Source organism: Falco punctatus (assembly GCF_963210335.1).
Source record: "Falco punctatus genome assembly, chromosome: 6".
Classification (NCBI taxonomy): domain Eukaryota; kingdom Metazoa; phylum Chordata; class Aves; order Falconiformes; family Falconidae; genus Falco; species Falco punctatus.
Window position 1 is genome coordinate 9389059 of NC_137585.1, and position 14485 is coordinate 9403543.

General features: G+C 40.5%; 1 protein-coding gene across 4 annotated transcripts; it reads left to right on the forward strand.

The window, feature by feature from the left end:
* The first annotated feature begins 952 nt into the window (after positions 1 to 952).
* Positions 953 to 10916, forward strand: LOC308065590 (killer cell lectin-like receptor subfamily F member 1). Of its 4 annotated transcripts, none has more exons than XM_080391665.1 (6): positions 953 to 2352; positions 6383 to 6481; positions 7841 to 7984; positions 8570 to 8721; positions 9661 to 9776; positions 10229 to 10916. In XM_080391665.1, exons 1-6 carry the CDS (start codon positions 2289 to 2291, stop codon positions 10356 to 10358), a joined length of 705 nt encoding a protein of 234 aa, XP_080247791.1. In that variant the 5' UTR covers positions 953 to 2288; the 3' UTR covers positions 10359 to 10916. The 4 variants fall into 4 exon arrangements, with proteins under 4 accessions (XP_080247791.1, XP_080247793.1, XP_080247794.1 ...); XM_080391666.1 differs by having other exon boundaries at positions 963 to 2352; positions 7853 to 7984; XM_080391667.1 differs by lacking the exon at positions 6383 to 6481 and having other exon boundaries at positions 955 to 2352.
* Positions 10917 to 14485: the final 3569 nt, after the last annotated feature.

Here is a 14485-nt window from a genome sequence, read left to right on the forward strand (position 1 = left end):
AGTGCTGGTTCTCCGTGGGCTGCAGGCCTTCAGGATAAACCTGCTGCAGTGTGGGTCCTGTAAGTCCCATGTGTCCGCTCTGGGGATGGATGCAGAACAGTGTAAGTGTGTTAAGTGAAGCAAGGCTTGTTTGGAGTTGTCTTTTATTTGACCAGCTGTTGCACCAGGTTAACTTCAAAGCTGTAGCTCAGAGCATGTAAATCAGTCCAGAGCGTTAAAAACTCCATATTCAAACCCTGCCTTCCAAGCGCCAGCTGAGAAAACGATTCAGAAAGCTGGTAACACTGCAAGGGTTTGCCTGCACCAGGTACAGGAGAGTTATTAAGCACTGTGATGCTGCATAGTAAATACTACCACCTTGTAGGAACAGAATATAATTGTTGGCCACTGTTGCAGTTTAACCCCATTCAGCAACTAAGTACCACTCAGCCCCTTGCTCACTCCACCCCTCCACTCCCAATGGGATGGGGAGGACAACTGGAAAAAGGTAAAACCCATGGGCTGAGGTAAGAACAGTTTAATAATTAAAATAAAGTAATAACAACACCAACAAATAACTGTAATGAAGAGGAGAGGGAAAGAGAGAATAAAAGCCAAGGAAAAAAACCCACAAGTGATACAGAATACAGCTGCCCACCACCCACTGACTGATGCCCAGCCAGTCCCCGAGCAGCTATGGGCAGTCTCTGGCCAGCTCCCCCCAGTCTATACACCGAGCATGACGTTCTATGGTATGGAATATCCCCTTGGCTAGGTCAGGTCAGCTGTCCTGGCTCTGCTCTCTCCCAGCTTCATGTCCACCTGCTCACTGGCAGAGCATGTGAAACTGAAAAGTTTACTCCTTGACTTGGAGTAAACACTACTCAGCAACAACTAAAACGTCAGAGTGTTATCAACAGTATTCTCGCAGCAGATCCAAAACATAGCACTGTACCAGCTACTAAGAAGAAAATTAACTTTATCCCAGCCAAAATCAGGACAGTCACCCAGCACCTTTTGTTTTATACTGATCCATCAGCCTCAAGTAGTATGTTTATGTTTGAAATACTTCTCTTGGAGTTCAGTTTTTTTGCTGTATGTGGTTGTACTGCATACAGCTTGAGCCTGGCTTCCAGGTACTAGCTGCAATATAAAATCCCAGGTAAAGTCACTTTGGTTTTCAAGCTTAAATGAACATTCCTAATAACCAGAGAGGTTTTGTTTAAGAAACCAATAAATAATTTCTGTATAGTGCTCTGGATGTGTTTATATTCCTCCAAACAGGTGTTTAGGACACTAGGTATTTAATTGCATGCTACAGCTAATGACGCGATAGTCTATGTATCCCATGATGTATCACCACTAGACACTATACAGACACATTAAAGGTGAAGTCCTGACCCAAAGAAAACCTTGGTGAAACCCAGTGAATTTGACAGCAGACAGAAGTCATTATAACCATTTCAGAGAAAAAAACCTTCAACATTCTACTGAATCTTCATTTTTCAGAAAGAAATATTGCAGACTAGCACTTAAAAGATCACCGAGAACTTGCTAGAATCCCCAGCTTCATTTTTTTGGAAAAGACCTTGCACAGTATTTTTAAAAGTAAATGACTCTCTGCTGACAGGAAAAGCCCAGGCTTGTCCTTTAGAAGTGCAACAGGAATGTTGCAGACGGCAAAGTTTGAATAGATCTGCATCAGTAGTTCCATGCCACAAAAGTCTCCATTTAAAGAAAGGCATCATGTTGCTCAAATCAATGAACAGTGGCTCAAACGGACAGGCACAAAGCCGAACCAAGGATCAATACATGTATTTAAATGCCCTTTGCAGCTATTTACTGAGACATAGGCACACAATCTTCTTTTGCTAAAGCAAGAAGTTCCCAGCATTTGAGAAACACATGGAGTTGACACAGTTGATTTTAATGTAAGGTAAATGAGAAAAATCCATCAATCCCGTGAAATGGGCTAGAGGGGCTCAAATCTGTTCTCTCACATGCAGGAGTGTGTGTGCATTGAAAGACTGGATGTGAGGACCGTGATATTGCATTGGAGAAAATACAGTGTTAGGAGAGTTTGTCAGAGAGAGACGGAGGAAGTGAAAAAGAAGAGAAAAAGAGTTTGCTGTTCTGTGCAGTTTGTACTGTTAAGTTCCTTCTCACAGTCCTGCTACTGCGTGGCTTCAGCTAAAAGCACAAATGGTCATCCACTGTCCCCTTCCTGTTTACCACGCTTACTTGAAGCATTTCCTAGCCTGCTGTGACATTTAGATTCAAATAGGAAGAAGTGCTAAAACCCCCTTGAGATGGAGAATGAAGATGGTTACACAGAACTTCATTTCAAAACAAAGAAGAAAAGCCCCAATGCAGGTGAGCATTTAAGTGTTTATGGTCAGCCTTCAGACTGGTGCTGTAAATAACAAATCTCATCTTTGAGTTATCATAAAAAAAACCCAGTCTGCCAAAATTTTAGCTGGTGCTACGGAAGTTGCCAATGATATATGGCAGTATACAGAGAAATATGATGGATAGTAGATAAAATGCAGTACTAATAGTACCAGGAGGCTTGGCGTACTCATGCTGACAGTGCCAGTACAAAACGGAGACTGGGAGACAAGTGTATGAGGAAAACATGAGGCAGTAGCTGGCAGCAAGTTTGACAGCGGTCTCAGCTCATTAGCCATTGAAGTTTTCTCTGGGGTTGGGGTTTTGTTTGTTTGGTTGGTTGGTTGGGGTTTTTTTGCTTGGCTTTGTTTTCAGGAATCACAGCTAAAAAGAATTTCAGAATAATTTAAATGAAAACTGTAAGACAGGAATTTACTGTCCAGTAATCTTCTTCAATGGCTTCTGGGGATTTTGTCAAAAGTGTCAGGACCATCAGCGGAGACAGTACAAAGATATATGGTGGAGCTCACCTTTGCTAACCTTTATTTCTTTTGTGTCCCAAGTAAGAGCTTCTCAGACCGTAAATACCAAGTCCTCAGAGAAATTAGACATCCAGTTTCCAAACAGTTAATTAGCTATGATGATTGGTTCCTGAGAAATCCTGGCTAAGTTTTATGTAAGAACAATTTTGAGTAGAAGAAAAGTAAAAGCCAACCTCAGTTATTCAGTATGGCAGGATAAGTTGTGTTTTACTGATGTAAATTGCACCAGTTTGTCTATTATTACGACTTACCCGAAAGTGTGTTCCCAACTGCAGTAAAGGTACAGAACCAGCAAAATTGAGAAAAAAAATGAGAAAACTGATCATAAAAGCTAATTTAACTAAGACCTTTCACTGGTCTTTAAAATGCTTGTCAACATGCACAAAACTTAGCTGTAATAGAGTAAATTGAATATCTCCATTTCAAAGAAGCAGAAAGTCAGACTAAGCAGATGTGGCACATAGAATAGTATGGGACCACAAACACGCAGCGCACACAGCGGCAATGCCAGGTTTAAAATGCTTTATCTTCATCTACCTGCTTGGCTGGGTAGCGCGACATGACAGGGCAGCAGAAAGACTGCGGGTAAGCGACTGCGGAGAACAGTGCTTCCATTCAGCTTGTCGAACAGCGGGCTGCAAGCTGGGTCTCTGCTTGCAGTGCAGGGTGTGAGCTAGCTTTAGACCAGGCACAGGCTAGTCGTGGTAGCATGATACACATACAGAATACAGAAGTATATCTGCTGGAGTTGCAATGCCTTGTTGGCATAGCCTAGTGCAATATCTGCGGCAGTTCATGTAGCACAAGAGGAAGAGCACAATGCAGGGCTCCCCTTCCCCCCTGCAGTCCCATCCCATCTTGCCAGTGGTGCAAGCTGCAGAGCTGTCTTGAGGAGCTGGGCAGGTGCTGAGCTGTTAGCCCATGCTGTGTGGTCAGTGCTGCGGTATGGCTGCTACCAGAGCTCACCCTGGCCAGCTGAGCACCGGGCTGAGCATTTAAACAAGTCCCTGTTACTCCTTTGCTTGCTGGCTAGCCATTGTACAAGCCTTGGCAGAGGTAAGATCAGACCCCAGATATCTTAATCGCCTTTTTTTATGTCAAAATCACTGCTTAGCACCCAAAGGAAGAAGGAAAATGCACACAGATGCCTAATCATAATATTTTGCATAGCTAGTGAAAAGTACTGCATTCTGTTTACATATATTTGCCACCTAAATAGGGTGGAAATAAAAAACTTGGGGATTAGCTGTTTGAGTATTTAAAGATGACTAGTCACAGATACAGCATTTGCCAAGTACGATTGAGTAGACAAACGAGGAAAAAAGATGTTTTACCTCTGTGCAAAAATGATGACAGCTAGAAATGAGACATGAAGTGAAAGTGTTAGTGGAAATGAGTTTATCCTGTAGCACAAAGTTCAACTCATTCCATGATTTGAAACACTGCTCCATGCATTATATTTTTGAAGTAAGTTTAAAAGCAGAGAAATTTTCAAACAGCTGATTCGCATGTGATCTGGGCCGCCAGCATATGAAGCATAACGGCTCTTAAAGGATTCTTCCACGGGGTACTTCATGATCTTATTTATTAGTTTGAGAACAAGCTCTCTACAACGTACAGCATTTTGGCATCCTTTTTTCTCTTCTGAGAATGGCCATTTCCATGAAACAGAAAGTCATCCTTCTGTTATTTTCTGACTTTATTCCTGGACCCTAACTCGTGGAAGGTTTGCATGTAAAATCTTTTTTCCCCATGAAGTTAAGTTTGGACAAAGAGAACTGTGTGTTATGCCTTGGTCTTTCTAGAAGAACATTCACAAAGTATTTCCTGCAAACACTAATGTTAGAAAACTAGGAAGAAAAAATTAACATGAGATTTCCCACATAGTTGGGAAACGTCTAACTGTTCTCCCTGCTCAAAGGACTCCTTTCAGGTACCACAGAACATCTTTTATGCCTTTGTTATTTTAAAGGACTTTGCTGTACGGCAGTCTATGTTAACTATATTACTAGCTCTTCCAAACGCGTGCTGGTAATCTGCTGGAATGAGTCCAGCAGAGGGCTCCCAAAATAGCGAGTGAGCTGAAGAAGTGACACAGGAGAGGCCGAGACATTGGCTTTGTGCAGCTCTGAGAAGGCTGAAGGGAGTTTTGCCTTTTTCTTTAACTACCAAATGGGACAGCATAGAGAAGACAGAACCAAACTCTTCTTAAAGATGCACATTGAAAGTGACAAATTGAAACATGGCAAATTACAATTTGATACGAGAAAAGTTTTATTACAGTGGCGGTGGTCAAACACTAGGACAGGAGCCTGGAAAGGCTGTGGAATCCCCATCCTTGGAGATATTTACTAAAGGCTTTGTCCAGCCAGTTTCTAACCTCCTGTAACCTCACTCACCTTAAGCAGGAGTCTGACCTAAAGGACCTCATGATATTCCTTCCAGCCTACATAGTTCTGTGATTCTAAGGCAAGATATGTGGAAATCCTGAAATAAAGTGAGTGAGCAAACAGAAGCAGTGAGTTTCACTAGGAAGTGGTATGGCAGGAGTTATATATATATATAATATATATATACTTATATATATAAGAATAAATTATAAGATTGTTGGGTAATATTCAGAAGGAAGATTCACCTTGACTGTGCATTTCTGGGCTTTTCTGATTCTAATTAAAAGTCATTTTCTTTCAGTTGTGAGGGAACGAATTTTTGTACCACTTGTCCCTGATCTTAATCAAGTATCCAGTCTGCAAAGAAGCCCTGTTTAAAGCACTGCTACTTAATTTTTCAAACATTTTGTAGTAATTTTCCAGGTGGGATTAGCTGAACATCAAAGACTCAACCAAAAAAAAATAATCTCTCCAGATTATAATGTGGACTTTTCTAAAGGCCTTTGACTTGACATCTGGTGTACAGGTGATAAAGCTGATCAGGGTCCTGGAGTTACAGAGTTTAATTTTCAGAGAATCTACTGGTCCTTTCTTGACCGATAGTGTTGGTACTCATAGCCCTAGCCCTCGAACCTCATTTTTGTTCTTACATGTTGTATACATCTTTTTGTCTGTAACTGTTAAACTTCAGTTTGTCCAGTTTGTGAGGTTTTCTTCAGCAATGTTTAGGTGCTTGCTGTGACATCTGACAGTCTTCATTGTAGCTACAGGTGATGTCTCCCTGCTATGGAGAAGCAGAAACTGTTCAGTAGCCGCTCAAAACCTCAAATTAACTGGCTGTTTAATAACATAGCATAAGAAAACTCAAGCACCAAAAAAAGTTTTCATAAATGAAAGTTTATTAGAAGCAAGAACCACTTGATATATGCAGGACGCAACCAGAAAGGGAAAAGTAACTGTGACAAAGCACGCAGCAAAGTGACAGTGATGGATGTTCTGTCTGAAAGGTGTTTAGAGAAACCTGGAATTATGCCCTTGGTAGAAATTCACGCTGTGTTTGTAAAACCCTCTTATTTCTTGCAGAACGTCTCTCTAATTCTTCAGGCTTGCGGTATTTTGCTGCTCTCTCAGGATTTCTGAATGTTGTATTTCTGGGAGTTGTGATCACCTTAATTCAGCAATGTGAGTGACCATGTGAAATGTTTTGCTTTAATTCCTGTGAAAACAACAGGTATCAATCCTTACATTAAACAAGTTTTGCAAAGAAGCTATTTTGATAGGCGATATGACCACTCATGCTTTCTACTACTGTGTTTCTCATGAAGGTGGGAGTCACTGCAGCAGGTCAGCAGCTTTCACAGAATTGTTGCATGTTTGGGGCATACGAAACGGGCTGGAGTCTTTCTCACTTTCCAGCCCCCCAATCCAAGAGTTCTTACTATTCCTTTCCAAAACTGAACAAACCACCAAGGTTTCTAGCCAGAGAATCCAGCCATCCATCTTCCAGCTTGAAAATACTTTTGTAGTAATGAAACAAAACTCACTCCAGGTATACGGTACAACTGGAATCCCTGCTATCTTCGTCTCCCTCATCCTCACTGCCAGTCTTCATCTCCTGATGCCCTGCTTTGCTTACCTTAAGTCTCAGCCGGTCCTCCCTGGTGTGTACAATGGGAATGTGAGCTGGACTTCAAGGATGGGTGAGATAGGAGGCTGGAAGACAGTACACATAGTTGGAAAAGACCTCTTTAAACAGAAGTAAAAACGAGTGCCCCTAAATTTCTAGAAGTGGCTTTTGCATTGTCCATGGGATTTGTGCATAAGCATGGGGTCACTGCCAGCATCGATCACAGGCATACAGAGCTTACCTAACCAGCAGAGATGTGTGTCGTTATCCCTGAGCATCTAAACTTAGAGATCAGGGAGAAATGGTTGCAGTTGCCCTGGTCAAGCAAGCTGGACAAGTTTCTAGGTTGTCATCAACAAGCATCTGCATCTTGATCAAGGAGTCTATGTTGTAGCTTCTTTCTTTAGAAAATCTTGGCCTGGGAGTCCCCATGTTCCAGTCTCTGTCTGGACATCAAAATCACTTTGTATGTCAAAATCATTAAGAGAAAATGAGAGTTCAGAAGCACTTCTGGGAATTACTATCCTCCAGAGTCACCCGTTCTCCTTTTCTCTGGATGCAAGTCCTGCTCTCTCACATCAACCCATTCTTTCCTGAAACAAGCTCAACAAATTTCAGGAACTGGAAAACCAGGGGAACCACCATGTTATTTGAAAGACAACTGTTGCATGCCGTGTTGTCAAAAGCATGATGATAAAGGATTCTACACTGTCTTTGTGAAGTCAGTCACCTCATCTGTTTGTTTAATGTATACTCATTAATTAATGCTCAGTTCTCCACCTACCATTTACAGGAGAGCTGGAAGGGCAAACGAGCAATCTGAGTTTCCACTTCAAGCTCCTATTATTATACACAGAAAAATACTATGGTGTTTCTATGCAGTTCACTTGTGAGTTTACATTAAATTGTTGGAGATTCTTGTCCAGGTGACTTGCTATCAAGTGGCGTGTGGGAGTCCAGAGGAAACTTTACTGAAAGTGACAGTACCTTTGAGGAAGTTCTTAATGAAAACAGCTTACTGACTACATTAAAGGAAGGTTTATGCATGCATGCAAATGGTAAGAAAATAAAGTCTTGCTCATAGTAACATAAATGGTTTGAAGCTTTTGAAAAGATTAATATAAAAATAAACACCTGCACAAAGGAGTTGACCTTTAGATACCAGAGTAAGCATGTTTATGTTGATAAAGATGTATAAAGTGATCTATTTTACAGTTCCATCCTTGCAAATTTTAGTTGAAGCAAGAAATAAAACCAGAGCAGTGGTACTGAAGGCCTTTGTTATTTCTCCATGGATGCCATTGAATTGTACTACTCCCAGTGATTTCAGCAGAGCTGGGATTTTATTGATGGCTTTTACCCCAATTATGTAAAATATTTAGTACAATTACTTAGAGTTCTGAAATTTTTAAAGATGCAGAGTGGTCCTTAAGCAAAGAATGACTATGTTTACTACCAGTGTAAATCAGTGACAATGTGCTTTCTTAAAATGAGCTGTACCATTACAATTTCTGCTCTGCCCCTGGTTTAAAGCTTCTTTACACTCTTACTCAAAAGCTGAAGAAAAAGCAGGAGCCAATAATAATAATATCAGTTGTAAAAGAAAAAAAGTGACAAAAATCCCTTCACCCCAAACTCTTCAGAGTCCAGATGTGAACTCTGTCCCATTGACTGGAAGCTGCATTACGGAAAATGTTATTTCTACTCAAAAACTCTTGCCACCTGGGAGAACAGCAGAAAGTATTGCTTGGGAAAAAAATCCGAGCTCCTGATTATAGAGGATGCAACTGAAATGGTAAGCTTGTAAAACACACTGTGATTTAAATATTCTTTTTGCTTATACCTTGTGAATCTATATATCAAAGTATAGCTTTCCACGTATATTTTTAGAAGCCATTTCTAATCTAGACATGCTCATAAAAGGCATTGTCAATGGAAAGTGCTTTGATGATTGGCTTCTGCATGTTAAGAAATATTTGTGTCAAATAGAAGACCAATAGCCTACGTTTCATTTAAATAGATGCAATGATATGCCTAGGGATTACCTCCAGCAAGAACCAGCTGGCATTTGAAGGATCCTTGCATGTTTTACTCCAAATCAAACCTGTACAGAGCTAAGCTGTCATAAAGGCTGTTGTCATTGGGGGATAGAGCTGTTCCTCTCTACTTTGTAAATTTTTAAATACCAGTACCACATCTGCGGTAACAGGAAAAAAAAGAGTTCTGTGGACCAAATCCTGACTTGTAGTGTGTTTCTTTTGTGAGTGTTCTCTTCTGTGCTTCTGATTTTGCTTAAAAGGTGACCAGGTTCAGACAGTTACTTCTAGAGCACCCAGGAGGGTGAGCCGGCAAAACGATCACCTCCTTTGTAGTGGGGAAAAAAAAGAGGAGAAACCTTCAGCTCCTGTAATTCTGATCAGCCTGATAGTCATCTCAAATGCACTAGTGGAATGGTCCTGGGGCCAGCAAGGAGCCAAAGTTTAGCGCCTTGGTTGCTACACTTACCATCACTAGCCACAGTACTGGGTGTAGTTCAGAATCTGAACAACTAATTTCCATATATTTGGTTTGGTTGGTTTTTTTTTCTTTTAGATTTGTTGAAAACATTATCTGGAATCTCTGGGGTTAAAAGCCTTGCTGGTTTTAAAATATTAATTGCCACTATACATTATTGGTGCTGGAGTTTTATGAAGTGTCATTATTATCAGAGTTCAAAAGTCACACCTCTCTCTAGGACTTCTTAAGCAAACTGAAGGATAAAGACACTGGCTTTGTTTGGACTGGATTAAAATTTGATGAGGAAAAAGGAAAATGGGTATGGCTCCGTGATCCCAAACGTCCAGGGCACAGGTAGGTTCATTCTGGAATGCATCCGTGTTAGCTTCTGTGACATGTTCTGCACTTGCTCTGCCCAGGCTGTTCCACTATTAGACCATGAGAAAGTACTAGTGAAATATCAGGGCCATACTCCAGGTAGGCAGCTCAGCCCATTCTAATTTTTCTCAGTACAGAATTCTGCTCAATACCTGCAGCTGAAAAGTGAAATACCTTGACAGCTCTCAGAAAAGGCGCTAATTTTATTAGGACGTACCTATGCTGTGTAAGCTTTTACCTCCAGCTGCATAACAAGTAGGGGAACAGAGAAAGGGTGAAGCTTACTGAACAAATAAAACCTGTCTGTATGTCAGAGAATCAAAAGAAAGACAGTATAAAGACAAAAAGTCCTTGTGGTTTCATTCTTTGTATATGCAAAGAATTTTTTTCAATGATCTTTGTATCTGTGTGTTGTTTCACTCCTGCAGTTTCACAATAAGAGAACACAAGAAAGAAAATAAATGTGCTGCCTATAAACTGAAGCAAATGCATCCTGACAACTGCCACTCCCTGTACAAGTGGATTTGCAAGAAGAGTGCTGTCCTCCTGAGTATCTAAGATGTTGTAAAGTGAAAGTGAATAAGGTCTTTGAAGGTTTACACCACTTTACAGTGGGTAGGATATCTGATGTAAAATGAAGGGGAAATTGTAGCCCTGTATTTTGATGAAGCAGTGATTAAAGTTCAGGACAATTTCACTTGTGTCTGTCCACTATAAAGGTATAAAATCTACATGCCCTTGTGCACACTGATGCATTGCCCCTTAGAGCTATTAAAATAAGAACCTTAGTAATTTTAAGTAGCTTATAGAGTCCAAGAGTTGTGTAAGCCACAGGTAAAATGAGGGTTTATTTTTTAAACCAACCTGGCAAGTAGATGGCACAGCAGGCAAAAAGTTGCTGTTGGTACTTACTTCAGGTGAAGAGGTTGTGATTGGTGCTATGCACTTAAACGAGCCTGCATATCTCATCACTGGAGGTCCAGTACGGGAAGAGAGCATAACTCCACACAAGAGAAAGTCAAGATGTAGAATTTTCCAAGAAAGTTTGATTTCATATTTGTCGTTCAGTATTACAGAATTTGGCACTTAATAAATACCTCTTCAATTTGGATGCGAGATTTAGTTGCCTGATAGGATGTCTTTGTTCTATTAGCACGCTAGAAATGGCAAAACCATATTTATGGGGCTATCCTTCCTTTTGTTAGTCCACTTCATATACAGTTTTTACAAGTAAAAAATGGATGTTGTAGCCCTTATGTCTTGAGGATACTCCTTGAGATGTCTCTGAGACATCCGCTGTTTTCTGTTTGATCTTACCTCCAGACAGCTTGTACAGGTCTGAGTAATCTGCTCTGCTTCGCTGTTACATGTAACCATAAAACACTTAACATTTGATTTTTATAGCTAAGAAAAATCAGTATAAGGATTAAAATGATGATTCTAGGATATAAAACCAAACTCTTCAAGTTGAGGAATATGACTCAGAGGCACTTCCAGTGCATTTTGAACTGTGGTAGTAACATGGTTCACTTGGTGATGTGTTTAGTGTACAGTAACCTCTCCCTTTGTGGCTTCTGACCTCATGTCAGACTTTGGGTGTAAGAGTGGAGTGCTCCAGCATTTCTGGGGATTGTTTGAAAATTGTTGAAGATTGCTTGGCATTTCCTAAAGGCTTTGAGCCTAACGTAGCACACCATTGCAGTGATTCCCGTGAGCTGTGTGTTGCTTCTATAGGTACAATGTAATTAAAATCCCACCCTGCAGCAGACACTATTTGCTTACACATCTATTATTAGATAGTTATACACAATGAGATAATTTACAATAATTTGTGGGCAATTGATCAACACACACATTACAATGGTGTTAAACATTTCTAACTTTGTTTAGCTAGGTCCTTGATAACAAAACCTTTTTCATAAAATTGGTACATGGTTGCATGTCATACTTGTATGTAGTTTTTTATATCTCTGTAATTGAGGAAACTCTGGTTCCCACCATGATCTGTTTTGTATCTGGCTGTTTTATATCTCTAGCATTGTATATATCACTATACAAACACAGTCTTCCCAGGCCCAGTGTTGCAAATATACACATAATAGCATACATTCTTCTAAGATAAAATTTACCCTTGTAATTATTTCTACACTGAATTGATTAAACTTTGTTTTTTCTAGCACTTAATTTGTTTTATATACATAGATGTGATGCTGTATGTTTATGTTGCATGTACAAACAGCATATATTAGCGATCATGATGACTATTATTAATGGGAGGCATGTATGTCCTCATGGAGAGAAACAGAGTTTCCCTTGATTGGAGATGAATACACCTTACAACTGGTTCCATTTTTCCTTATTATTTGTAGATTAATACGATGGTCTTGATGTTAACTTCAGCTATGGGAACTGACTACAAAAACCCAGTATCTTTTCCATTTCATATAGACATATACAACATAAAAAAAAGAAAGCAAAACCAGCTAAACCAAATAAATACAATATAAGCAGCCATACCCTTTGGGTTGAAACACTTGTTCTGTTCAACTTTTTTTTTATCTTTCCTTGTTTTTCCATATGCAAGGCCCATACAACATTGGGCACTCCTACCAACACACTGCTTCACACCTACCCTCCCTCTCCAGTCCCACCGCTGCAGTCCACTGTTAGCAAATGTTACAGGCTGGACTAATTTCAGTGTGTTATTGTCCCGTTTTTTCTCCTTCTCCTCTCCCCTTCTTGCTTGCTGGATCCCCTTTGCTAATTCTAGCCAAGCTCTATCTCACTGCTCAGTCTGAATCACTATTCATTGCTCAAGAACCATTCTTATGTGTCAGTCATGGGGCTTTTCTTTAGTTTAACTACCCCTTCAATGCAATTATCATTGTTTAGGGAACCTTATCATCTGCATTATTTTACTAATCTGTTCTGAATCCAATGTAATAGTGATTTACTGTTCTGCATTTGACAATATCCCTGGGCCTTTTTGTTTTTATGATGACTTCAGAAACTAAACATTCTTTCAGCTGGCTCTTTATTGTGGAGCTCTTTTTGCAACAGGACAGAGTTGCAATTTGAGTTAAGATGGACAACAAATATTGCAATACACCCATATCAATTAGCTGTCAACGGCTCACCTCTCACAGTGTCTGTTACAGGCTCTCCCTCTTGTCTCAGCTACATGGGGCATCAGTTGTTGTAGTCAGAGTCCAACTCAGGCAGCCTCACATGGGGCACCAGTTGCTGCAGCACAAAGAAACTAACAGGCTGCAACAAGGCTTTTACTGTCGGTCAGAGTCTACTGTCCATGCTGTTTTGCCTTCCTCCAAAGACCAGATCAGACCACACTGCTCCTCATCCACTTGACCCTCTCCCACCATCCTCAGGGCTATTTAACCACTCAGCAGGAACGAGCTACAGCTGCACATCATCCATGTCAACCAACCCACTGCCGCTGAGGCAAGGCCACAGCTGCGTGTTATCAGTGCTAATCAGCCCACTGCCTGCATTCCTCTACAGGACAGATGATAGTGGATAACTGTCGTCCTCCAGATTCATCCTAGCATAACTATTAAAATTCCTTGTCTTGCATGGATCCCAAAGTTGCCTAAGTTTGCTTTAAGATCCCTTTCCTGTTTTATAGATGTGTTTAACATCCTGGGGCTAGGCCTGTTCTACAAAAGAACTGTTCAAAAGCAACCTGATCATAATTTGGGGCTTGTCTGCCTCTATTGTTTAGAAGATCATGGACAGAGGCTGATAGCTTTTTCCATGCCAAATACATTTCTACTCTTACATTTGGCTTGTGCTAATATACGTAATGCAATGTTATGTATCCACATATAGTGATCATTTACTACTGCAAAGATTGCATCTACATCAGTTTTTCCATCAGTCCACCCAGAAGCTGTAGCAGATGCTCAAGAGGAATTCTTCTGATCAGTCATGGTTAAACCAATATTAGCATCTAACTTAAGAAACCATTTAATACACAGGGGGGTTTTTCTGTTTCAAGGATCTGCTTTTGGGGCCAAGACTCTTAAGTATTCTGGGATCTGATGATCAGTAATTATTATTGCTTTCCTAACAAGTCAGTCTGACTGGCTGTGTATTTCTCCATCTTTCCCTTCTGTTGGTCCATCTTCTGTTTTTACAGTAACCCAGGCAGTGATGGGTGATACAGGATTCACTCTGAACACTGGCAGCACCTCAGCATCAGAGGTATGTGGACTTTTAGCCTTATAGATCTCTATAGAAGGGTCAGTATCTTGATCAAACTGTTAATTTCTATTCCCTAAGTCAGCATTATAGCAAGAGGGTGCTTTGCTAAGAGCTGTGTCCGTGCCTTGCTTTGTGCATAATGTTGCTCTACAGCTTCAATCCCTTCCACAGTTCTACTTTCTCAGTGTTTTAACTCAGCAGGCTCCTATTTTGGCTTTTAATTTCTCACCTTTGCTTTTGAAGTCTGAATTTCCTGATCTAGCTTATGTGTCACTGACCACATTGCCTATGTGCTCTCTCACTTGATCTCTTTACATGTAAGGTTTGGCATTAACACTAAAGTTTGCAAACTGTTGGTCAGTTTCTGTGTTACAAAAATTTGGCTCTGAGTGCCTGAGCAACCCATTTCCCTAGCTGCAATAGTTCTTACAAAATGGAGAAGGAGTACAAGCAAGATGTTTGCC

Bases quoted from the DNA above. Each gene is read 5' to 3' on its own strand.
- LOC308065590 (XM_080391665.1), top strand. From the start codon at position 2,289: ATGGAGAATGAAGATGGTTACACAGAACTTCATTTCAAAACAAAGAAG. The intron at 2,353-6,382 runs GTGAGCATTTAA...TATTTCTTGCAG, and splicing joins GAAGAAAAGCCCCAATGCAG to AACGTCTCTCTAATTCTTCA. The intron at 9,777-10,228 runs GTAGGTTCATTC...TCACTCCTGCAG, and splicing joins CCCAAACGTCCAGGGCACAG to TTTCACAATAAGAGAACACA.